The 27,226-nt window shown below is 33.9% G+C and overlaps 1 protein-coding gene across 3 annotated transcripts in view; it reads right to left on the bottom strand.

Annotated features, from left to right (window-relative positions):
• The window catches only part of LOC124352711 (serine-rich adhesin for platelets-like), an 850,824-nt gene that overhangs the window by 37,493 nt on the left and 786,105 nt on the right, over window positions 1-27,226 (bottom strand). For 2 of the 3 annotated variants that reach the window (XM_046802336.1, XM_046802335.1), the window contains exons 10-16: window positions 19,752-19,964; window positions 17,891-17,920; window positions 16,398-16,427; window positions 15,458-15,487; window positions 15,234-15,263; window positions 10,315-10,419; window positions 3,422-3,578 (exon numbers count right to left, since the gene is read on the bottom strand). In XM_046802336.1, coding sequence (XP_046658292.1) covers window positions 3,422-3,578; window positions 10,315-10,419; window positions 15,234-15,263; window positions 15,458-15,487; window positions 16,398-16,427; window positions 17,891-17,920; window positions 19,752-19,964 — 595 coding nt within the window. The remainder of the gene's footprint in view (window positions 1-3,421; window positions 3,579-10,314; window positions 10,420-15,233; window positions 15,264-15,457; window positions 15,488-16,397; window positions 16,428-17,890; window positions 17,921-19,751; window positions 19,965-27,226) is intronic. The other variant, XM_046802337.1, reaches the window with a different exon arrangement.

Below are 27,226 nucleotides of genomic sequence, written 5' to 3'. Positions count from 1 at the left end.
AGCATCTGCCACTTTTTGTTGTCCATTGATAGAGCCTGTAGCTGATTTCTTCCAGTTCTTAGGCACAGCTGGTCCTGTCTGCCAATTTTGAAAGCCAACCTCATTTTTTGAACTTTTAGTTACTATTTTAGTATTCTCTTGATGGTGATTAGGTCCTCAGTATTCTTCCAAAATCAGTGAGTTATTACTGTTGTAATAGTTCCAGTGTTATTAAAGTGATCTTGTTATAAATAAGTATTTATCACGAATCATGTTTCAAATTAACTTACCAATAACAATGCAATAACAAGAAAGTAATGCAATGTAGCCTACTTGCTGTAGCGCTGTTAATATTGGTCGTTTGGCTATTTCCCATTGTTAATGTAATACACGCCTAGATAGCGTGTAAGGCTGAGGCAACAGGAAGGAAGTAACCTGGAAGTGGCATCGAAGCTTTAATGATAGATCTGGTGGAAGACGATGATGAGCTACTTCCCACAATCCACTATGGATCCTAACAGCCAGATCGTTTACAACATTTCCTTCCTCTGTCATACTAAATTTGCTGGTGGCTGGCTCTCTGCTGATAACACTGTTGCACTATTATGAAATTATGACGTAGTTGGGGAGGCTGGAACTGATAAAATATTAAACTTTGTAATGTGTACGTTGAGAAATACGGCTCAACTAAATATCCCTAGTTCAAAAAGTATTGAAAGAACTAGTTTTCGTGATGTTAATCGGATAGTTTAGAACATAAGAATTCCAGTGATAGGAAGTTTACAAGTAGGACATTGACGAGCTTATAAAGATTAAAATAAATATTCGGGTCAAAATTCAAGTAACTTCCCAATAAAAATCAATAAATGCTGCCAAATGCAAAAGAAATTAAAAATATTGAACATTGCATGACACACTATTTAGAATGAATATTCAAATATGTAACGTTGTACTTACAAAGAATACGTAGTAATAAAATTGCATTAATCTTAACAGATTGACAACATTCAATAGTAAATTTATTTTTTATTTGTCTGATTAGAGTTTGTATTAAGATTATTATTAACCAACTATCTAGAAAGGTTATTAACTTCATACATCTAGTGAGAACACAGTTATATTTATCATTTCTTTCCTAGTTTCGTATTGCATCTAACTTCACATAAACCACCACTTTCGAGGTTGAGGTTGAGTGGTAGAGAGGGCTTGACAGCCCTAACTCCGCCTCTTAAATAAAGGAGTTTTTCATTTCATTATTTTTACCACTGGAGTGAATGGAGTATTTATCTATAGGGCTTCAAAAATAGCATTGGGACTTAAATATACACACCTCAAAAACAATTAAAGGATCACTTTTATTGCGTCTTGTAAAACAAGTATTAATAACAGAAGAATGTTTGAACTTTGCACACTGATAAAGGAACCTCTCGGTAGCAAAGATAAATAATTCTTGTTTATTTCTGACTAATTCAGTAAAAGATAAGAGCGATTATTTCGATATCATGTCCAAACAAGAATGAGATAAGGAAAGGTTCAGGCTCAGTTTTGTCAGAAGTTGATCTCGTTCAGTCTGGATTAGACTTCTATAGTTAGGCCTGTGTGTTTTTATTGTTATGGCGGGTGTTAGACGGTTTTTGTCTGAGAGTGATGTCAGTAGAGCTGTTACTTTGATAGAAGTGGGAGTTTCCCAACGAGAAGTGGGTAGGCGCTTAGGTGTGAGTCAATCAGTAATTTCAAGATTATGGAACCGACATCAGGAGCTAGGTACTCTTCAAAGACGCCCAGGACAAGGCCGCTCGAGATCTACCACGCACATAGAAGATCGATTTTTACGAGTTAATGCACTTCGTAATCGATTTTTAACTGCTAGAGAACTTCAAAACGACCTAAGCCAGGCGACTGGAAATCGTGTGTCGGATCAGACTGTTAGAAATCGACTCCGGGAAGCTGGATTGAGATCTAGGAGACCTGCCCGAGTGCCGAGATTGACTGTGCGTCATAAGAGAGCCAGATTGCAGTTTGCAAGAGACCATAGGCGTTGGCAGCTGAGACAGTGGCGTAAGGTAATGTTCTCAGACGAGTCAAAATTTACAATTTTTGGTAATGACGGCCGCGTTCGAGTGTGGAGAAGAGGAAATGAACGGTTTATTAACTGTTGCCTAGCTCCCAGAGTTCCGTTTGGCGGGGGCTCAGTATTAGTGTGGGGTGGGCATAACAATGGACGGTCGTACAGACCTTGTCATAATCCGAAACGGTACTTTGACAGCCCAGCGTTATGTGGACGAGGTGTTAGACGTTCATATTCGTCCGAGAGCAGAGCAAGCAGGTCAAAATTTTTTATTTATGCAAGACGGAGCTCGACCACATGCAGCAAGATTGGTCCGTGAGTACCTGGGCGAACACAACATACCACTGCTGGAGTGGCCAGCCTGCAGTCCGGACCTAAACCCGATTGAGCACGTCTGGGACCAACTAGGACGAAGTATCCGGGGCCGCCCAAACCAACCCAGGACTTTGGATGAGCTGGAAATGGCATTACGAGAAGAATGGGAGCGGTTACCTCAAGATAGCCTCAGACGACTCATCAGAACCATGCCACAGCGTGTTCTTGCGGTTATATCAGCTAGAGGTGGCAATACAAGGTATTGAAAGTGAGATTCAAAAGACCAGACCATTTCTTATTACATTTGTACTTTATTAAGAGAGTTGTTTTCGTTTTAATTTTGCGGTTTTAAAACTTTGTTTACTGTTCTAGCCTAAAATAAAATATCATATAAAAAAAAACATATACGATGTATTTTACTTTCAACACCGACTTTGAAATAAAAAAAAAAATTATTAGAAAATTTCGAACCGTTAACCGAGTGCATTCTGTTAAAAAAGTGATCCTTTAATTGTTTTGAGGAGTGTACATTGTGGTGTTTTACGTTTTCTCGCATTTTGAAACAATATACAGTAATGCCAAGATTGTCTTTCACTTGTACAAGTTTGTTACATTTTTACATTATTTAGTGCATATAGTGATATATTTCTATTTAATTCTAGGTATTCAATAAACACATAGATGGGCCTTTATTCACACACAGTTCACACTGAGTACTTTAAGGGCTAAAGCCGTAAAGACTAATCAAATTGGTTTTATCTCGGATTTTTGGGACAAGCAAAGGATTTAGCTACTGATATAATTGATCAATTAGAAAAACTCTCTTACAGATTCATGTAGGCCTAAGTCATAAATTTTCATGCAGTTTGTATTTAGATAATATGATTAATATATTTGGATAGTGATAATAATATTAATAATAGCATATTCCATGAAATGAGCACTGCAACGATTTTTTTATCTTGTACTGTGAGGGGAAAAGGTTCATAGAGACGACTATTTGGCTCATTGTAGTTATGGCCCTGACAAACACGACTGAATTATCTAAATTTTACTCACTGGAGTAAGTGAGGCTAGTCTGAGTGTGGGCCCCGAGACCGGTGGTTATCCGTTTTTGGATGATCTTCTCTTCAATCAGCGCCCTCACGCTCATACTGGCTGTCTGCAGGGGTGGTCCTGAAGATTCCTTCTTCTCACATTTCTTCGCGTCGGTTTCCTGAAACACACACAAGATCATTAGTGGACATTACTTCAGTGGTGGCTCTTCTCACCATCTTACTAACAAACAACATACGTATGTCGTTTGCAAGGATGGGTTCTTACTGAAGATCACTGTTGTTATTTATTTGAAGAAGTTCTGAATATTAAAAACTTTTTTATACAGTGTATTTTCATACACTGTAGTAAAAATTATTGTAATAAATGGCTAACCTTTTAATACATAGAGTTAATTGGAACTATAGATAGAGTAATTCTATACATAGAGTAATTCATGAAACTAAATTAGAATTAGTTATAACCTATAAACCTTATCACAACTTGATGTTATCGTTGTGTTAATTAACCTCAATATGTCCCAACAATTATTTAACATCTCGATATCAAAATTTAGAGCTAGATTGTAAGTATTTATTTATTTAAATCGTTATTTATTAAACAACATAAGAATGAAATATATGGTATTCATGACTCATCCAATAAATATACTTTACCAGCGTCTAAGTATCAAACGGACCAGTCAATTACAAATGTGGTGAAAATAACTCATACTTTCTTAGTATTTAGAAAAAAATTATAACTACCCAGAAAATATACACGCACTTTTCACAATCAATCAAAAAGGAAAACTCGTTCAGATTTTTACCAATATCTTACTTTCAAAGTATATGACTATCGAACTTTGGCTCTTATTCTAATAAAAGTTTCAGCGCGTTTACAATATCTCTAGAGTAATTAGACTTGAATGAAATCCGTTGTTTAATCTAGATTAAATTAAATATAATATATAAATATAGTAAAGAAATGAATTTGAGTAATCCATAGATGCACTTCAGTGATGTTGTGTAATAAAAAGAATGTCTTATTTTACCAGGTGAAGTTAGGGTTAATAAGCTCTCTCTAACACTTAACCTAGCGACCAACGGCAAAGGTTACTTCTGAACCACTATCAATAGCTGGGCAGGCGAGCTGCTTGCAAAGACAGGATCGCTCAGCGGTCACTCATCCAAGTAGCAGCCACGCTCGATGTTGTTTAATTAGATTATCTTGCGATAACCGCCGTACTCCCTACAATGTACCATTGGCATATAACCAAACACACGCACGTGCGCGCGCGCGCGCACACACACACACACACACACACACACACACACACACACACACACACACACACACACACACATATTAAATAACTGTTTTGATAGTCTCTAAATTCAGGAATTTTTAAAATTTATATAAATAAAATAAAAAACTAATAGTAAAGTTAAAATCTTTGCAAATAAATTAACCAAAAAAATTTGTGATATCACAAAAACGATTAATTGTTTCTCATGAACAACTAAAAACCATTACAGGCATATGATATTTTATATATAGTCACTATAGTTACTTATTGAAAAATATAATTACTGTTCAAAACAAATAAAACTAGTTTATTTGTGCACCGAAAGAAAGAAGCGCAAATACAGTTCCAGACATAGACCACTATCTAACACACATTTCATCTGCTTGAAGAAGCAAAAATCGTTGACCTAGTTCATGAGGTACGAGACAAAACCAGGTTTTGTTTGAAGCGGCTGTATAGCAAGTAGAGACTATTGTTGTGGAGTGTATTAACAGGTAAACACACGCCGCGCCGCGCCGATGTAATTGTTTGTGCACAGTATAACAACACTGCGATGACAACAATAATGAAGTTATTTTGCGAAACGAGCCATTACATAACTACAATAGTCATATCCACCCATTTCTACAGTGGTGGAATCGAATTACAATCAAAATCATACGAGAGTATAACGTGAATGGGCTTTGTCCCCGCGTGCTCGTCAAACAATGCTAACAACGCTGTTCGTTTCCACTGACAAATTAGCGAAGAGCGAGAAACGTTACACTGATATCAGTTCGAGTTTCCAGATTTAGGGCTTCTCTTTTTTTTATATAAATAAATACAAAACATGTATTTTTGGACCAAAAACTAAGATCTTACTATTTTACGACAAGCCTTCTTCCAAATTCCACATTTCTCGTATTATGGTACACTTTAACGCAAACTGCCAAACGTGCTATATGAACACAACTTGTTTCTGAGTCAAAATTCTCTAATGTTGAAAAAATGTGTTTTAGTATACTACATTGATATTTTGTTGATATTTTAAAATAGGTATGAAGGCTAATTTATATAGTATTACCGTATTAGTATAGATCTACCGTACTTAAATAAAAAATTGTATGTGTTAATTTAACAAAAATGAACAACAAATAACCTCAGATTCACCTTAAAATCGCGCCGCGTTGACTTGTTGTCCGTGTGATAACTCTTGATAGTAAAGTGATAGACTTGAAACTTTGTAGTAAGTTCCACTTCGTTCGAGGAAGAACTATGTCGATTCTATTGATTTTGGAGTTAAAAGGTCAAAGAGCATCAATGATATTCTGTTGGTTTCTTTGATACTACCTCGTTCGGTTTATGTTTATTCAAATTAGAACCAAAGATATTACATTGTCTTTACTATACATATCTTTTTCAAATATTTACAGAATATGGGAGATAAATTAGATACTCTTCTACAATCTCAAAATCAATTTTGAGATTAACTGTTACGGAGGAATAGATTAAGATGTAGGTATAGTAAGAATATTCTGCGAAACCATCTTTAACACCTTTCACATAACCAACCATCTTTAACACACTATTGGTTCAGTATTTTCTATTTTCATATTGGGAATATTAAGCAATGGTACAAAAACAACACGCGAACTAATTTAAAACCACAAAACGTCATTTTAAATCGTTCCGATTTAACAAGAAATAGAAACTTGGCGAATAACTTAACATCTTCTTAGCTATCGGAATGTGGGGAAACGGAGCAAGAACAGGATGTAACAAAGTAGATGCCAAATACTCTGATAGATTATGTGAAATGGTTTCCTTCCAGCCAATCCAGATATTTATAGTTACAATTTCCTGTGAGCCGAGCTGCGTATCAAGTAAATTGCAACCCCTCCCTCTCACCTGTATTGATTTACACAATCATTTCAATCTCTAACATGTTACATCGTGCACTGTGGAAATACCGAACAAGGAAAACCATTTCTCCATTAACATTTCTGCATTATATTTTTTATATAATTCATTTTGGTATTACTTGAATCTTAAATATGTTCAAGTCGTAATATGCTTGACATATATAATGCAATATAACATCAAATGTAATTTTGTGAAGATCAGCTTAAATTTTATTTAAATCCACACAACTTTTATAACTGTTAAGGGATTTCAGCCTTCATGTGTATATTGGATTTGGGGTGGAAATCTGCTTCATATTCGGACTCCAAAAATATATGCCAGACAATGTATAGTTAAAGTGAAATATTTTCTGATAAATCAGATGAAACTACAACTCCATACTTGTATTTTCGTATAACCATGCTCCTTTAATTTGTAAATTAGTTGATACAAATCTGTACATATACCTCTCACCTATAATATATAACAATTTATAATGTAAATATATAAATACTGCACAATAAAACTCTGTGACAATGGGGATTGTACGAGTATTATAATATTTAAAAATGCAATTATTTATGCTAAATGAAGAACAAAACTGAGGAAGTCCATTTAAACGTTAATATGAAACTATCCTGATTTTTCATAAATATTCATTATTTTAAGCAAATAAATCATTACAAGCGAACATGTATTTTTGGAGACAAAGGATATTATACCGTAGAAGAAAATAACACAGCACAATGTGGTTTAATAGTAGGCTACAAGAACGTTACTGGAAGATGCTAAGGTTTTCCTATTGTTCTGATATTTACTGATAAACTATTAAATAATCTGATCTATTTCTCTATCTCTATCTATTCTGGAAAAGGCCAAATATAGACCAAAGATGGTACGTTTTGTAAAACACTACTCAAATAAATTGAATACGAATAATAACTATACAAAAATCAATCTGTATTTAACTTGCTTAAACTTTCAGGTATAAAACATTTCATTAGATTACTCGTAGTATCATCAGATTGAAGTACTAAAATATTTAGCACGAAATAAATCGTGAAAACTGGGTTGTTCATATAATACTGTGAGCCTCTATATTCACATTGCAATATAAAGCTGATCAGAGATAGCTAAATGCGGAGTAAAACCTATATAGGCGTTTCATTGCTAAATGGAACCACCACCACCACCATTATATAGTGTCGAAAGTTTCCTTTCGATAATCCAATCTATTGATTTTATCAATTAAACTACGTATCAGTGAGGTGTGAAAAATGGTGTTATAGCTCGCAATTACTCGTAGTTCCCTTTAATTATTTTATTAAAGTAGGCCATTAGCTGACAGTTTAGAAACAGAAGGGAAATTTGCATTTTCTGAGCACATAGCCTGGTTTTTTATTAAATCGATTTCTCCCGAGAAAAAAAAACGATTGTCAACTAGTTTTGGTGACAATTAAAATATTATAACGGTGTCAAAAGAGTTAAAATACGGAACAATAACTTTTATTCAGATTATATTTTTCTTAGCTTGATATTCTTAATAATTATCAGACACATCAATAATAGTCACATCACTTTCAGATAACTAGATAGAGGCTGAAAGTTTCCACGCTCCGCTAAATAGTCCGCCTATGTAGGTTAGCTCATGCTGATTTAACATTTATGTAACGTATGAAGTGTATCAAGCTAAGAAAAATATAGTTTAAGAACAATGTTGTTGTTTTATATCTGAACCCTTTTAATTTATATAGTTATATTGTTTGATACTTGATGCATATTTTTTATTTGAATATAATTGTGAATTGATGTCAAATCTTATTTTTTAATAATCTTTACTGATTAATTGTTGTTTCACATGTATTGTTTTATGTTTTGTTATAAGAATAAAGTCCATAACGTCCAAGTTCTGGTATGTAATTATTAATGTGTTTTAATTTACTGCTAATTATTTGTAACTACTTTTATGTATCAGCACATATGTATTACGAATGAAATTTGAACACTATATATGGATTTGTATTTAAAAGAGTGAAGAATCAACGCTAGGTACGGTAACTGGTAATTTGTTCAGTATGTTCAGATAACCGGAAGTAAACAAAGTGCTACTTAAAAGAGTGAAGAATCAACGCTAGGTACGGTAACTCGTAATTTGTTCAGTATGTTCAGATAACCGGAAGTAAACAAAGTGCTACTGTACTTAAACAATCTTAGCAATATATCGGGCCTAAATAGTACATATAGTCTATAAATACATTAATACATAATATAACAATGAGTAAAGATCTAATTTAATTTTTAACTGAATTACGGACAAGGTTATTTATAGTTAAGCACCCCTCCTTTTCTAAACAAATCCATTCGGTAAATTATCATCTCTCCCTACCTACACATTTTCCCAAATTGTATTGTTATGATTATATTTTGAATTTGTCTTAAAGGTAAAAATGTTGCAATAGTCTTGTATAGTTTCAAATTAAGTACAGTGGTTTCCTTTATTTTTACTGCATATAAATGTATGTTATATTATGTTTTGTGGTTTTAAGTATTATGTACACTGGAAATATATTTCATATTTTATTTGTCGAACGCCACAGAGAGCGAGTTCGTTTTGAGTAAAATTAACACTAAATTTTAAATTTGTAACAATGCTAAACAAAGGCCAAAGTTTTAAGGATGTTTAGGATTGATTGTGTTTCATATCCTTAGAATGTTTAGTTATACGTCCTTGTGTTCTCAAAACTGTCAGAGCTGCCAAAGTGTGACGAAGGTAAACGATCAAATTAAATCTCTGGAATACGCTATTTCGTATGGAAGATACAAAAACCGTGATGGCACTAGACTTTACTTACTGACATACTTTTGTGAAAATATCTTAAGATCAGTTTAAACTTGTAGAGTATAACCAGTATGAATATGAGTGAAATGAGATACATTTCCTTGGCTATAACATTCACTGTATAGTATTATGTCAAATGTTTCGTATAAACTAAAACACATAAGGTAAACGATCAAATTAGGTCTCTGGAATACGCTATTTCGTATGGAAGATACAAAAACCGTGATGGCACTAGACTGTACTTACTGACATACTTTTGTGAAAATATCTTAAGATCAGTTTAAACTTGTAGAGTATAACCAGTATGAATATGAGTGAAATGAGATACATTTCCTTGGCTATAACATTCACTGTATAGTATTATGTCAAATGTTTCGTATAAACTAAAACACATAAGGTAAACGATCAAATTAGGTCTCTGGAATACGCTATTTCGTATGGAAGATACAAAAACCGTGATGGCACTAGACTGTACTTACTGACATACTTTTGTGAAAATATCTTAAGATGAGTTTAAACTTGTAGAGTATAACCAGTATGAATATGAGTGAAATGAGATACATTTCCTTGGCTATAACATTCACTGTATAGTATTATGTCAAATGTTTCGTATAAACTAAAACACATAAGGTAAACGATCAAATTAGGTCTCTGGAATACGCTATTTCGTATGGAAGATACAAAAACCGTGATGGCACTAGACTTTACTTACTGACATACTTTTGTGAAAATATCTTAAGATGAGTTTAACCTTGTAGAGTAGGCCTATAACCAGTATGAATATGAGTGAAACGAGATACAATTCCTTGGCTATAACATTCACTGTATAGTATTATCTCAAATATTTCGTATAAACTAAAACACAGAACTGTACCTATACCCACTCACCTCCACAACCTCCTCAATATCATCGTTCAACATATCCTCAGTAGCCAACATCTCTATGTCGGACACAGATGAGCTGCTAAATGTCGGTTTAGTCTCCTGAGGAAGCTGCATGCAACACACCGCAGTCTTTCAATACACTTAATATTAACAGCTCACATCCTTACGTTGTCAATGGTCGGACAGTTCATTCTATTCATACCATGCCTACCTATGGTACAGTAGTGTTGGTATCTGGTAAGGCTTTGGGTTGCAACTTGACAACGTTTGCAATACTAGTATATGAATGTAACTACAAACTAAACCATATATAGCTGATGCTTAATTTTAAATTAGTAAAATGAGAGTTTAAATGAGTTTATATATCAGTATATATGTATATATTTCAAAAAATCAGTCAAAAATGTATATAAAGTTAATTAACACACATTGATTACACAGTTTAAATCAAGGAGTAAGTGCTCCACGTGAGCACAAACTGTATAAACCAAACAATAAAAAATACAATATTTAGTATTTCATGGAAACTATTATCACTGCTGGATAACACAGGAATAAAATTACTTAATTAAAGAAAATGTATTAGAGTACTTTTAAAGACTAAAGGTTTTCCACTTTCTTTTTCTAATCTTTACAAAAGTTATAGTTTTGGAAAGGGATACACCGATTGTGTGGTTTTTGGGACTTCAATAACCAAAAAAATTTCCTGCACATTGCTTTCATCAAGAATCCTGTAACTCACAAGACGGTGAACCCTTTTTTTAGAACCTTAGTCATTTTATAATGCCAGCGAGTTTTTGGCATATAATTTACAGATTGCTCATCTCGAAAACTAAGACAATCGTTGCCGAAAAAGATAAATAGTGAATAGATGGGTTGTATTAGAGTAAAAGTTATAGACTTTATGTATTATCGTGGTATGAGTGTGTTTCTGTAATTAGGTAATGCGATCAGGCCCAAATGAGAAAGGCTGAAGATAAAAATGTGAAATATTTGTAGTTATAATGAGAGTTATAGCTTGTTTTTTATTTATCCAAATTTAATTATGCTAAAACATGCAATTTTATTAAAGTATATTTAATAAAATTACTGTGTTTTTCAGTCATGAATGAAAATCGTGGTGTGTTCCATAATATTACTCTCTAAAGCTATACCTGAAGTACCTGCAATAAAAAGTTCACATTTTTACCTTTAGAAATTTTTATTTTGGTCTGGTTTAAAAATTACCTAAATTTCATGCTTTAAATGCTTATAATTTTACGCGGAGTTATAAAAATATATCGAATTTTCTGCATTCAGTGATTTTATCGTAAAGACCAATAAATTATAGCAATGAATATAAAAATATTTTTCAAACCCAATATCAGTACCTTAATGACTTGTAATTGTCCATTTTCAAGTTTCACCGCAATATTTTATTTCCCTTATGGGAATTCACTCATAAATATGCAGACTAAACACTGCTGTTCCATTGGCAGTCAATACTAAGTTAGCTAACACACAATAGTGCTGAATCACGATCACAGCTAGTGTTGTCCTACATAGGTTGATACAACTTTACAAACTCAAAATGTGCCACTAACTATGCAATCGTAACATTATCTATAGAGAGATAACATTGGCAGTCAATACTAAGTTAGCTAACACACAATAGTGCTGAATCACGATCACAGCTAGTGTTGTCCTACATAGGTTGATACAACTTTACAAACTCAAAATGTGCCACTAACTATGCAATCGTAAACATTATCTATAGAGAGATAACATTGGCAGTCAATACTAAGTTAGCTAACACACAATAGTGCTGAATCACGATCACAGCTAGTGTTGTCCTACATAGGTTGATACAACTTTACAAACTCAAAATGTGCCACTAACTATGCAATCGTAACATTATCTATAGAGAGATAACATTGGCAGTCAATACTAAGTTAGCTAACACACAATAGTGCTGAATCACGATCACAGCTAGTGTTGTCCTACATAGGTTGATACAACTTCGCAAACTCAAAATGTGCCACTAACTATGCAATCGTAACATTATCTATAGAGAGATAACATTGGCAGTCAATACTAAGTTAGCTAACACACAATAGTGCTGAATCACGATCACAGCTAGTGTTGTCCTACATAGGTTGATTACAACTTTACAAACTCAAAATGTGCCACTAACTATGCAATCGTAACATTATCTATAGAGAGATAACATTGGCAGTCAATACTAAGTTAGCTAACACACAATAGTGCTGAATCACGATCACAGCTAGTGTTGTCCTACATAGGTTGATACAACTTTACAAACTCAAAATGTGCCACTAACTATGCAATCGTAACATTATCTATAGAGAGATAACATTGGCAGTCAATACTAAGTTAGCTAACACACAATAGTGCTGAATCACGATCACAGCTAGTGTTGTCCTACATAGGTTGATACAACTTTACAAACTCAAAATGTGCCACTAACTATGCAATCGTAACATTATCTATAGAGAGATAACATTGGCAGTCAATACTAAGTTAGCTAACACACAATAGTGCTGAATCACGATCACAGCTAGTGTTGTCCTACATAGGTTGATACAACTTTACAAACTCAAAATGTGCCACTAACTATGCAATCGTAACATTATCTATAGAGAGATAACATTGGCAGTCAATACTAAGTTAGCTAACACACAATAGTGCTGAATCACGATCACAGCTAGTGTTGTCCTACATAGGTTGATACAACTTTACAAACTCAAAATGTGCCACTAACTATGCAATCGTAACATTATCTATAGAGAGATAACATTGGCAGTCAATACTAAGTTAGCTAACACACAATAGTGCTGAATCACGATCACAGCTAGTGTTGTCCTACATAGGTTGATACAACTTTACAAACTCAAAATGTGCCACTAACTATGCAATCGTAACATTATCTATAGAGAGATAACATTGGCAGTCAATACTAAGTTAGCTAACACACAATAGTGCTGAATCACGATCACAGCTAGTGTTGTCCTACATAGGTTGATACAACTTCGCAAACTCAAAATGTGCCACTAACTATGCAATCGTAACATTATCTATAGAGAGATAACATTGGCAGTCAATACTAAGTTAGCTAACACACAATAGTGCTGAATCACGATCACAGCTAGTGTTGTCCTACATAGGTTGATACAACTTTACAAACTCAAAATGTGCCACTAACTATGCAATCGTAACATTATCTATAGAGAGATAACATTGGCAGTCACCATAAAGCGGTGTTCAGCTGCTTAAACAAAAATGAAATCTGCTGGGTTTAGGTTATGTTAACATTGTGCACCCCACTGTGTTTGAGGATTACCGAAATCCTATTACAAGCTAGCACACTGCAGTTTTTATAATTGATTCATCGTCCGGAAAGCCAGCTATAATACGGGTTGGGAATATAGGAAAGTTTAACTAATGTTTCTAAATCCCGTGATTTGTGAGCTAATTCGGTCGTTCCACAAGGGACTGTTTTATTCCAGTGGTAAATATTACGCCAATATCGTAAATGTTTTATTACATTTACGGCTTAAAACCACAGCTGGATCGCTTGGTATATTTATTGCCGCTGCTGACGTGATGGTTTGATGTTACATAAATGTTTCCGAATGTTGCAAACATTTAGGATAAAAAACAGAAATATACAACTTTACGTGAACAGTAGTACAAGTAATACAGTTTAGAGTACAGTAATACAGTTTTTTATTCTAAATCATAACTACAGGTACATATTGAACTACACATGAATTTGTGAAGTGCCTGATGATGGAATCTTTGATTCAGAAAGGCCTTGCACAAAATAAAAAAATTATATATTGGAAAACGTCGTATTTCTTTATCTAGTGATACTACAATACACATGAATTGATTGGAAATATACAAACTTTTTATCTGAAGTATCGTTTATCCATTGAAACTTGTTACAACTAAAGAGCTATTTATTAAACGTAACATTACTGCTTCAATTTTTTGTTATATATGTTCTTTAATAATATAAGTCCTTTTAATTGTCTTAGACCAAGCCAGACCCTTTCCAAACGTTAAAGTATTAGACACTTTTAATTCGTGTGACTTTTTTATGTCTTTATAAATGAAGGTTATATAACTTCTTTACATCTGCTAATGAAAACCCAAATTGTCTATTTGGCAAGGTTTCAGTTTATTTTGTGAAGAATGATTTTCCACCACAGAATGCATAGCTTTTTCCCAATTAATGCATAGCTCTCCTACCAGATGCCTGAAACTTTGTGATACAGTACAATTTGTGTTATTGCTGTAACAACGGATGTTATTGACGGATTTTTTTATTGACGGTTTACGTAAATTGCGCATTTCCCTGTATGTGCTGAGTCCACAGCCAAGATACGTTATTCTCGTATGCAAAACTCCTTGAATTAAGTAAAGGATAACAAGAACCTTTTACATTCATAGTAAAAGGATAGAAAATCATTCATAGAGATAGCATTAACATTTAAATATAAACTTACAAAATCTGTCAGTTTTAGTTTTACCACTTTCATCAATACCTTCTTTAAATAGGGAACGTTACTAAAACAATTCTTGCTCATTTCCCAGCCAATAAGACCACCATTTACATATTACATGGTCCAGTTGATCACAAATCCAATTGATATATTACAAGCGATCACAAGTCTCCAATATTCGTTTTGTATATGATTTCTGTGACACTCGGATTTTTAAACGTCCATACAAATATGTGAAATGCTACACAATACCTTTTAAATAATTTTAAATTTGTTATTGAAAAATAAAAAAAACCAAAAACATCCATCTCAAAATGTTACACAATTGTCATTACTAACATGTACAAAGAGATTATATTGGTTAATCTCCGAAAGTTTTCAATTTAAAGAATATTAAAAGACAAATCCACTCACCGAGATTGTTATCTGACGATGTTTGGGTTCCTTAAGAAGCATGAACAGATAGTTGTAAGATGAGTTTCAAAGTCAACATGAATATACATATAAATGCTACTCTTAAATAAAAATATTTCTAAAACACAATTTCTGAGTTAATTTGCATATTCTTAAAATTTAGAGTATGCACATAAATATGAGGACATAAAGCTCTATGTATCTGATATTTAGATATCACTCACCGCCATTGTTATCTGATGATGTTTAGGTTCCTAGTAGGCATGAACAAAATTATACATTGAAAGCGTTTGTCGGAAACTTTAAAGAATGTTTTGCCATGATAACTTATAATTGTTATCATCTTAATGAAAAGATTTAATTAAAAAACAAAAATACATGGGTCTTAGATGTACACAATGTAATATAGATGGTGTAATATCATCTATATTACATGTAAAATTGAACTGTATACACTTTACGAAGGTCTTATGAACACATCTTAAATAAATGTCACTAAAAAGAGCTATTCAAATATGCATACAATCTTGGTTTAAAATAAATTTAGAGAACTTTCATATCTTTTTTAATATAAGCTTCAGATTTAAAAATCTGAAGCTCATATAAAAAAATGTAGGCAATATTTCAATATAATGAAATTGTTCAACAAGTAACAATTTCAATTGTAGAAGTTTTGTTCAATTGTTCAATAAGTATAATTATTCAACTCAATCATGATACTTATGGAAATGCAATATAGTTTTGGTGAAAACTAAACGTTTTCTTTAATAGAGGATTCAAATTTTTTTACATTTTTCAGTTCATTACTTGAATGTAAAAGGACCTAACGTATGATTGTTAAAATTCTTACTAAAGCGTGTTTTGATTTCTTCTGAAAATGCAATTGAAACCATGACACAACTCTCCAGCCAACCCACACTTTTCAAAAATCTGTACCATTATAGAAACGGATAAATACAACATTTAGTACACGAAAAAAATTTACCCTGTACTTTGCTGCTGAATTTATTATACCCGCAGCCACATAACTATTTATTAATATTGCCATATAATTCTAATATCTATATAACTGCATGTATTTTTACATATTATCTCATTAAATTTCCATATTGTACTAAAGGAGTAAGAGTAGGGTTGATTAGTTAATAAATAAAACAAACTTACTGATAATGTAAGTTGCTGGTGTTTTGGATCCTTAGAAGCGTGAAACAACGGTAATAAAATAAACACTCAAATCCAACAAATTTGAAACATCATATAAAATCTTAAAATTAAAAAAAGATTTCTTAGGAAACAATTTAATGAAGAATTGCAACATCATTAAACATTAAATTGGTAAAGAAAAGAACTTAAAATTTTCGCCAGATCATTATAATCATTGTTTTCGCAGATCATTATAACCAGTGTTTTTACAGACCAATAAAACCAGTGTTTCATAGATAATTATAACCAGTGTTTTCACATATCATTAAAACTAGTGTTTTCAAAGACCATTATAACCAGTGTTTCAGACATCATTATAACCAGTGTTTTCACAGATCAATTCATTACATTATAAATAATATCCGACACAACTAAAAATATATAATAAACATTCATACTATTAACTTTACCGACATAGACATTACTGCAATGTCAAAGTCAATGATTCCACTAGCTCTATCGATAACAAAGCTGAGCTGCTGTGTAGTCCAGATTTATAGTACCGGTATGTCAATAGCTAATGGAATCACTGCAACCACTCTAATCAGTAAACGCAATCAAAGCTAAAGCTGATTGTGATGGACGAATGTAGAACTCCAGCTAATGCTAGCAAGGCAGACAAAGCAGCCTCTTGCGACTGATTGGGGAGCTTTCAATAGTTGTCTAGTTGAAAACTTCCAACTGCAATCAAATTGAGTTTTACATTTACTGAACTGCTATAATTTGGAGTAGACCGGTCTACTTTACAAGGGGTGTGTTTCACATTAATACTGAATTGATCAAATTGAAACATCCTGCAGTTACTAACGATTTCATCTCGTTTTTATGCAACGTTGGATTTAGAATACATAAACTGAAATAAGTTAAAAACACATGCTGCCTTGGCAACAAAAGCAGAGTAACAAAATGGAATTCCACTAAGACTATTATGGTAATTTTACTGGAAGAATTTTCTAGTTATTCGGCTGAAAAAAATTATAACAAATTTACCACCTTAGAACGGTCCAAGTGACCACCTAAATATGAGCAGTAATAGGTTTTTGTCAGTAGTTTTTCAATTACAATCCTAACTGTTTGATTTAAAATTGATTATGCAAGAATTTTACTGCATACTTCACTATGGTAGTTAATTTAAAATTCTTCACAGTATAAGACAAGAATGCGTTTGAGGATTTATTTTTGATTTTGAAGACAATTGAACATCTCCCGCACACTTTCTTCAAAAAAAAGTTAATTAAGTAAAAAGAAAATTAGAAAGCAATATAAAAGAAACGTGTGCACATGATTTGAGAATATTTTAAGGCGATATAGCTTGAAGTAGAGAAAGAATCAAAAAAGGTATAGTAACAATTTTACTACCAGTAACAAATTCCTAGTAGCCGAGTGTTAGGCCTAGCACGAACTTTGGCATGACTCGGAGTACTTTTAACTATCATACTTTCTATTGAACTCACCGATACAGTAACATGATGATGTTTTGACTCCTAGCGAAGCATGAAACATAAATGTAGTACATGAAGTAGAGTAAAATATTTGTTGTAAGTTTTCATACATATACCTTTGCTCTTTAATTTAGCACATAATATTTATTATTTCCCACAACGATGTGGTTATGAAATTATTCACTTATTTTAAGTATAAATATATCTTATAAACAAAATTAATGTTTAATGCAAGAAAATGAGGATGTGCACAAATAAAACTAATCATATATTTTATGTTTTGTGTTGTTACTCTAAATTTATATATAGCATAAATAATTCAGAAGGTTTCGTTATCAGGAAGTTTTATTTAAAATTTTTAAAATTATAGATTTCATAAACAAGTCGAATAATTGAGAGAGAGAGAGAGAGAGAGAGAGAGGAAGATAATCAGATTTCTAAAAAATACTTTTTATGAACAATCCATAATGTAGTAATCTGCATACGTTAACAGTAAAGAAGCAGTGAAGATATTGAATTCATGAAATGTGTGAGATCAACACCCAGTTTTGGGAAGTAGCTTTGCGACCGTGCATTTAGGATGATTATACATACTTGGATTATGTACTAAGTAAAGCAAGCTTAGTTTTTGCCATATATGGATCTTTCTTCAATAATATATTTTACGGGGCTGTAAAAGAAAAGAAAAAAATCTGAAACTTACCATTACCGGAATGGTACTATGATGGTGTTTTGGTTCCTATGGAGGCATGCAATATAATATAGTATATAATTGTAAATAAAACAATTTTAAGAACATAATAATCACAATAAAAAAATTCTACGGACTGATTACTATATTTTTAAAACGATCTACACTATGTAAACAATCTACTCCAACATGCATTTAGCCTACTACTAATATACTAAGAGGTAGTGATTACTAAATGAATTCAAAATTAGTTAATAATAAATTGATATTTGTATTCTGTGAACTCCTCACGCTAGCTCTAAAGTTTTTTTTCTTCTTCTGTGCGTTTTTATTAATCATCCCACTTGTTATTGACTAATCTGGCTGATGGATACCACATAGGTAAATTTCTCAATATGATAAAAATAATATCTAAGGACTCCGACATACACAGATACTTATTTTAAGACCAATTTTAATGGATCATTCGTTCAGAAGATGACCGTGTTACTAATTAAGACCGGCTGCAAAAAAACGAGTTACCTAATTTCCAGTTAACGTGGAGTAAACACCATAATTATTTCAATCTAGGAAACATGAATAAGGTGCAGAAAACCTATGTTCTATGCGGAATTACATTCTTCGGCGCCCATCAACAAACCGCAGGAAGACAGACTTATTACATAACAAAGACCCAAATATAACTGTCTTCTACTTTCTGGAACAATGCTACTGATTCCAAAAGGTGGATTTTATAAGAGCAAACAGTCAACTTATAAGTAGGCGTTGCAACAAATTGTATTCAAAGGAAGGGGCAATATTTAAAGTGCGTTTGAAGGTCTTGAATTCAATGCAGGTTCGTCAACTCACTGTAAATAAAATTTGCCATCACATGTTGCCTTATCTTATTAGAATCTGTATCAATACGATTTAACATTCAAAATAAAACGATGAGCTTGATAGGAATCACGATTACTAATAGAATTCACCATTTTAAATATACCAAAATAAAGGCTAAACTGAAATACAGTTACTCTACTGTAAATTAAAAATACCTGTTTCAAAATAATAATTCTAGCCTACCTGTCTAACATTTCGATATTCTACCACAAAGACTAAGATATTACGGCTGACACTAAACAAATATCCTGAAGACGAGAATCAGACGCTAGTTTGACTATGGTTAGTATGAAACGTGCTCACCTTTTTGAAATATCCACCATGCAGCCGCATGTGCCCGTTGAGTGCTGGCACATTCTTGAACTTCCTGTGGCAGAGGTTGCACTCGACAGGCTTGGGGTCTGCTCTAACGAGAGCGGGCGTAGTGGACGCGGAAGACACATGTGGAGAAGAGGCTGAAGAGGTGATACTGTTGCTCGGGCCGACTGCTTTACTTGCGGTCGTACAAACACTTGTCTGAAACAAAAAGCACATTATCAAGATTATTTATCATCATAGGTACAGTTAAAAACAACAATAAAAACTTATTGTTTGGTAACTGATGGAGCTGTTTATAATGAATGCCCAAAAAGGTCAAATCAAAGATATCTAAACCCTACAATATTCTTTATCTCGTACCCTGTTTGTGAGTTTTGGTTTAGAAAATTCATATAACTTTAAAGCAGTTAATCTACTAAATGCAGAATGAATTTTTCATATTCACTACATCTGTTTTAATTTGTGTTTTTGTACTAATTTAACTTCGATACTACCACTGACCTTATAAACCTTATAGGGGAGAACATCGTTTAAACACACAAACGGTTATTTGAGCAACCATTATGTAGCCATATACATGCTCCCTTTTACAATTATTGTTGAAATAGTGCTATGGAGTGATTTTGATTGCACCCGTTGGAATTTACCATCACTAACGTGTTCAATTACCTTAGGAGGCAATTGATCCACATCAGCCTTCCATTTGAACATGTACTGGGTGCAGCAAAAATAAATGCCTCACGAGTTCATCTGGGCAACGCCGTGATCCAGAGACGGCATATCAGTAACCACAGTTGTCGATATATTTGGGTAAAAGGGTGGATAGATAGGTTAAGTCTACTACGGACGATGACTGTAGAAGTGGACAGTGTTACATACAGGCTTACACTTGCCCTTCCCGCTATGACTGAAAGAGGCTAGAACAGAGTTAGTATCTCCTTCCATGGTGACATGAATGAGATATAGACCCTGCCACCCCTCCTCATGAGATCTCGACTGGAGGCGGCCCCTGCCACTAACTTTAACCTTCCTAAAAATCCTATCACTCTGGAAGAAAGAATAACTGTCCTTTCAAACTAAGGACTTCTATCAAGGGTTTCAAAATAAGTGAAACTCGTGTTCAATGAGCATCAAAAACACTAACATGGACGTTTGAAGTCAGACAATCAAGAAATTGATTTTCAATGTACAATAACTGGGTTAGGTTTTAAATATATGCCATTCTAACATCAAGCACTGTATACCTTTAAGTACATATAAAAATGAGCACATCGGCCAATTCTTCTTGGGATGTAGATCTGATGGTTTTATGATCTGATAGATTTTTAAAAGGTCATTGGGAACAGCGAGAGAGGCACTATGCCGGATTGTGGATTTTGAGGGTAGAAGAGATTAAGATGTAGCGGTATGCGTGAAGTAGAACATTATAATGTATTAGATGTCAACAGTCAGTATATTAAAATCCGACCCGAAGGCTCTCCTTTAGTAGTTAGCTTGCTATACAATAATTAAGCTATATAATACTCACTGCTATATAATAATTAAGAAGTGCCCTTGCATGAGATTTTGATCTCACCACCAACTAAATCTCTTCCAAATTTTCTCATGCTTGATTCCGTTCATGATCCCACAGTTCTTAATGAGCTTCCGATTTGCATAAGAAGATTTATAATAAATATCGGTGTGGGAAGAATTCGTGGCAGAAGTATAGACAAAAGTATATCGCGATTCATTGTGGGTAGATAATTTAGGATGGAGAATATAGTAAGATGGGCGATAGAAGAAGCGCATGCAGGTATGCTTACCAAACCAGTATATGATTGAAATCGTTTCCGGGCGTTCTCAGATGAAATGAAGAACATCCGAGATACGGTTCGATGTAGCGTCTTCGCGCAGGTTGAAGCTTGCATCCTGGAGGGTGGGTTGGACAGGAATGGCACAAAGACTTTCCTATAAACCAGCTAAGTGTAGTGTTTTGTGTTCCAACCAGCAAAATTGGTTTCTCACAAAACTATAGTTGGTTTCATACAAACTATAGTTTCTGAGAAACTATAGTTTGTGTTTCTCATTATTGTTATGTCCATTTCTCTGACTAATGTTTCATTTTACCTGACCGGCCAATAAAAGCAGATTTATTTCGAAAGAAAGTGCTTCGTTTAATTTCTCATTTCTGCCACAGATATATTCTCATATCAGTAAAGTAGTATTGCACTTATAAGATTATATTTGTATTAATCGTGCATCATAGACAGGTCCCAGAGTGTTTTACATGCTTCGTTTTACTACACCACGCTGCATAAATGATTTACCTTTGGTAACAAAACAATTTATTACAGTTGGTGCAACATTTGTCACCATGCAAAAATCGAGTGCATGCCAGAATTTCTTGATGCATAGATCCACATAGAATGTGCATGTTGCGTCCCGTTGCATGGTTAACTGTTTGACCGTATGCCAAATATTTTGTCATTGTCAATAATAATATTTGTCTGTCATATTTTACTTTGTTACTAGGGATTACTCGAAAAAAAACAAGCCAGATTGTTGAAACTAGCTTTACTGGCTAGTCCTACTCAATCGCCTAGAAATATAGAATTTACGTTACTTTAACTGTATCTCCGTCGTATGACATCTCGAGGACGAACTGACCTCCTCGAGTCTCTGAGGAGACTGGAAATTTGAATTCCATAAAGCTAAATTTTTATAGAGGCGACATCCAATTTGATGATAGTGAATGTTATTAGATAGTATTTGGCTTAGCGTTTGTAAAACTAAACATTTTTACATTGGTTTTATGGTAACCATAAATGAAACGATAAAATCGCAGAATAAATCAAACATTTTAACGCGTGATGTAGTAATACACGTAGCTATATACTTGGAATTTCTTTACAACCGCAGCGAAGCTTGTTACGCAACACGTGGTACTTCTACTTTGTTAAAAAGATGAATTCGAACTGGAAAAGAAAATGGGTGTATTTGGCAGAGAAGATCTAACTGATACGTTTTATAATGAAATAATGTAGACGAAATAAAGCTTTAAGTATAAATTTGGAAGAATATAATTGAAGAGGTATAATACATTTATTTTATATGAAGCTATATGAAATATTGTTATTCAATCATCAATCAATAATAGTTTACAACTCCATAGTATATGTAGTTTAAAATGAGTTTTGGCAGAATTGACTAAACTACTGTACGTGAATGTAGCACATGAGCTTGAAATTTTACCCGTTCGCCTTTTTTAGTGTCTCATGAGGATTACATTCACTGGAGCGATATTATGATGCAGATTTTCACCGCGTGATTCTTTCCACCACGTTAAAGTGGACCCAAATGTATGCATTCAACCAGGGAGGGAAAACCGTGTGGAAAAAGTTCGCTTCTGCAATTACTGAGTACTTGCGCTGACATGTCTGGTTGCGCGGGGCAAATTACCGATTGACTCGTTGACTACATACCATGGACTCAAATGCAGTTTTTTACACAAGCGGAGAGTACTGTAGTTCTATCAAACATCGCACGTCAGCTCTGTCAATGTATTTTTACTTCGTAATTGTCACACAAATTTTAACTAGAAATGTGAATTCGGTAATAAAAGTGCAGTATTATCAAGATCCTGGAGATCCTAATTATTACGTGTTTTTGTTGAATTCTGGTTGAATTTAAATAAAATAACTTGGTTATTATTATTAAATGCACACGTTTCAAGATTTATTCTTATACATAAAATAAGCCAAACTAGTAATGCTTAATAAATAGTAGCAGAATATTTTGTCCAATACTGTTCATGAAACAGATCCTCATATTCCACAGTGTTTGATATGAGTATAAGTTTATACACGAACTTTAATACTTTCAAAAGTTTACACCTTATTTCTGTACTAACCTAAACATCTACATTGACACAGTGTTATATTATACTGTATGTAATAGCGATAACGCTGTGGACTGATTAAATATACATTGCAAATCCAAACTTAAACAATACATATTGCTTAATTTCTCGCCAGATGGTGAACAAAGGTATTCATGTAGTGTCTAAATTAAACTTCAGATATTTGAATTAACTCGTTTAAAGATGCTCCATCAATTAGGTTTTGGTAGGTAACATTAACCTATAAAATATGTATTCTTCTCTACAGTCTAAACTTCTACACCCTACACTTACAGTACTGATGGCGAGAGAAAAGAAGAGACCTGAATTCTGGCCTATCTGAAAATTGTAGGCGCTACTACTAGTATGTTGCCGCGCCTTGTTTCGTAATTCCATTATTGTTTCACTGTTTTGATTGATTTGCGGCCTTAATTGTTATGTTTTATAAGATAATTTAAACGACTGTACTGTTTTGATCAATTAAAATTGAGCAAAATTTATGTTACCTTACTGACTAACACAATATTGAATATACAGTAAACAAAAACCCTCTTACGCAAAAAATAGGAACATTTTTAATTGGATAAAAAAAAATTTGCTTCAACAGCTTTACAAATACCACGTCAAAAGAAAATTATTACATTTTGCTAAAGTTGTAAATTGTTGAATATGAAACCGAGAGAACACAGTTTAATCCTCCAATGGCAAGCATGTTCGGAAGATAACATAAAAAACTTACTGTTAGTAATGTTGAAATTAACAACCCATTATTTTACATTTAAAATTAAACAAGTGTGTTCACATTCATTTAGAAAACATTTTGTTCTCTGTGCTTGTATCAGTGTCCATCGGCAATGGTACTGCTAATTCTTCATCAGACTCAGGGTCACTAGGGTCATCCGAACTGTCAGAGCTGGAACTATCATCATCTGCTAGGATAAACAATTCGCAGGGTTGGCTGTGGGGCGAAGCGCCTGAAATTACCGCGCGGCAACACACTAGTACACAGCTGTGCGCCGGCACGGTCCAGGTCTCTTCTTTTCTCTCGCCACCAGTATAACAAGATTGGCACAGGGATTCTTTCAAATTTCATCACACATATTCCTAAGATTATGGGTAGTCACTTCCATTCAAATTTTCTACTCTTCCAAACAGTTTTCAAATTTGAATAGTTACGTGGTATGGGGGTTGGTTAGAGCAATAAAACTGGAGAGCAATACCTCTTTTAGAGAACACTTTTATGGCATTTATGTCAATACGACCTGAAATTTTACAGCCTTAGATTAGAACGCACAACCATTTGTAAGTGAAACCTTCGCCAAGGAGGGATCACGTCTGGCTGGTTTACACCTTCCAGTTGAGCCTACCACAGGGCACAGCAAAAACCGATGTGTCACTTAAATCTGGGCAACCTTATGAATGTCCAGGAGCGGCACTAACCGCAAATGTCGAGATTCTGGGGTGCAAGTTTAACTCGATAGGTCTACTCTGCTGCGGGAGATGAGTGGTGGAGTTTTGTGGGGTTCGTTCCCTAACTATCAGAGGTTCTTACTAGCCTCAAAAAGGGTGTGTCACCCCCTGCCTGCTTTGACTGGTTGACTAGAGAGGCTGGTTCAGAGCTGGCTTCCCCTTCTTCCTCATGGATCTCGATAGGAGGCGAACCCTACCTCCTAACTTTACAGCTTCTGAATATCCTGTCACTTCGGAAGCAGCGCTAAGGTTGTTAAAGTACTGAGTGCAATTTAGAAACTCCTTATGCTAAGAGAACGAAAATAGAAAAAAGGAAGTGAAACCTTTGATACCATTCATATTTATTACCTAGGCTACTTGAGCCTCTCTCTCCGTTGATGGCAGTCTGAGCACTCACTTCTTCCGTGTCTTAATTTATAACACTGGGTGAGATATCTCTTGTGTAACTAACATAATAAAATGTGAAACCTATAAGGCCATACGAATTGTTAAGACATGTATTAATGCATCAAAACTTAGGTTTCGGTAGTTTATATATTCGTTTATCTATGGCCATTTTTATGTTGATTATTGATGAAATTGAAATTTTAAAGATACTTAGAGACAAACATCTGACAGAAACATTTTCATAGTTGACATTTATAAGGTGATATGAACGTTCATGCTGTAATTTCAATCGTATCGTATTTGGTTGTATAGTATCTGTTATTTTGAACTTTATCATTTCTTATGAAAACCCCATTACTTAAATTATTGTTAGAATTAATTATTTACGATAACTAAATTATAACTTAAAGCAGGTTTTAAAAGAACCTCTGTCTTCATAAATACATGCATGCACATAAGTAACTCATTTATGGCACTTGCTAACGTGTTACAGTCAATTCTATGACACATTTATCTAGTATTTGAATTATTATTCTATTTGGGAAGCGATAATCAGAAAGTCAGTGGCTGCCTGAGCGTTGTGTGCCGGAGCTCCATCTTGTCATACCATTCTCACATTCAGCGGTAAATCAGCAGTGGTGGGAAAAAGGCCTCTAATAACTGAAGTAGCGGGCTCCTTTAATATTCCTATGCTAATTATGGATATCCTAGACTCGATTACCAAACGTGAAGCACTAGCAGTTTATAGAAAATCTAACTTAGTGATCACGCACCTTTACAACCAGGGGGATTTCTAGTAATTGCTGCTAGTAATTAACGGTTAAGCATGGCATTATTCACAAAATCGATCTTAAACTGAAATATAGTTTGACCAGTAAGGTACGTGGAACTAACTCAACTGTGCACCGACAGGTGTGCTTCGGTGAAAGAATATGCAAGAAAATTACGAATATTTTTCACAGCATACAATATAACACGCTAGCACGTGCCGTAAATGGCTTACACAGGAGGGCGCACGGATTATATTTATGAAAATCAAGGTCTCTTTGCTTTAAGTCATAATTAAACTATCATAAATAATTACTTTTAAAATTAATGTAAGTGCAATTTGTTTATAAAATAAAATATTCGTGAAACTGCAACAGCTTTTTAACATTTGATTGAAAAAATATTGCAATCTGAGTTATTATTTTGTTTGAAAGTGATAAAAATGTCTTTATAATAACCGTTTCTGAAACTTTCAGAAAAGCCCAACAGCTAAACGGTTAGGTATATAAAAATCAAGAGGGGATATTATCGGAACCTCACGATGAGTGTGTTAAATCTGTCCAAAGCATTCGAATGAATTGACCACAACACACTGCTCTACAGACTTGAGTCGCGTCAGAGACATGCCCCTTAAATGGCTTAGCTCATTTCTAAGTTATAGACTCAGAGTTGTCTAAATATCAAATAAATCTTCAAAACCAAATAGAACTAAGTTGCGGTGTTTCCCCAGAGATCCATTCTCAGTCCTGTGCTTTTCCGGTTTTGTGTCAATGGCACAGGATCATCACTTTGCATTTAGGAATAGTATGCTGATGATACGACTCTATTTCATGGCAATATCAAATGAAGCGTTTGAAACAACAGGCCTTCGTTGACATCACACGACTGTGTTCAATACTTTTCTGAGCCTTAATCTCATAACAAGCACCTCAAAATCCAAAGTTTTTAAATTTTG

The sequence above is a fragment of the Homalodisca vitripennis genome, chromosome 1, assembly GCF_021130785.1.
Source record: "Homalodisca vitripennis isolate AUS2020 chromosome 1, UT_GWSS_2.1, whole genome shotgun sequence".
Classification (NCBI taxonomy): Eukaryota; Metazoa; Arthropoda; class Insecta; order Hemiptera; family Cicadellidae; genus Homalodisca; species Homalodisca vitripennis.
Note: the sequence above shows the minus strand (reverse complement) of the source record. Positions and strands in the feature narration are given on the sequence as shown.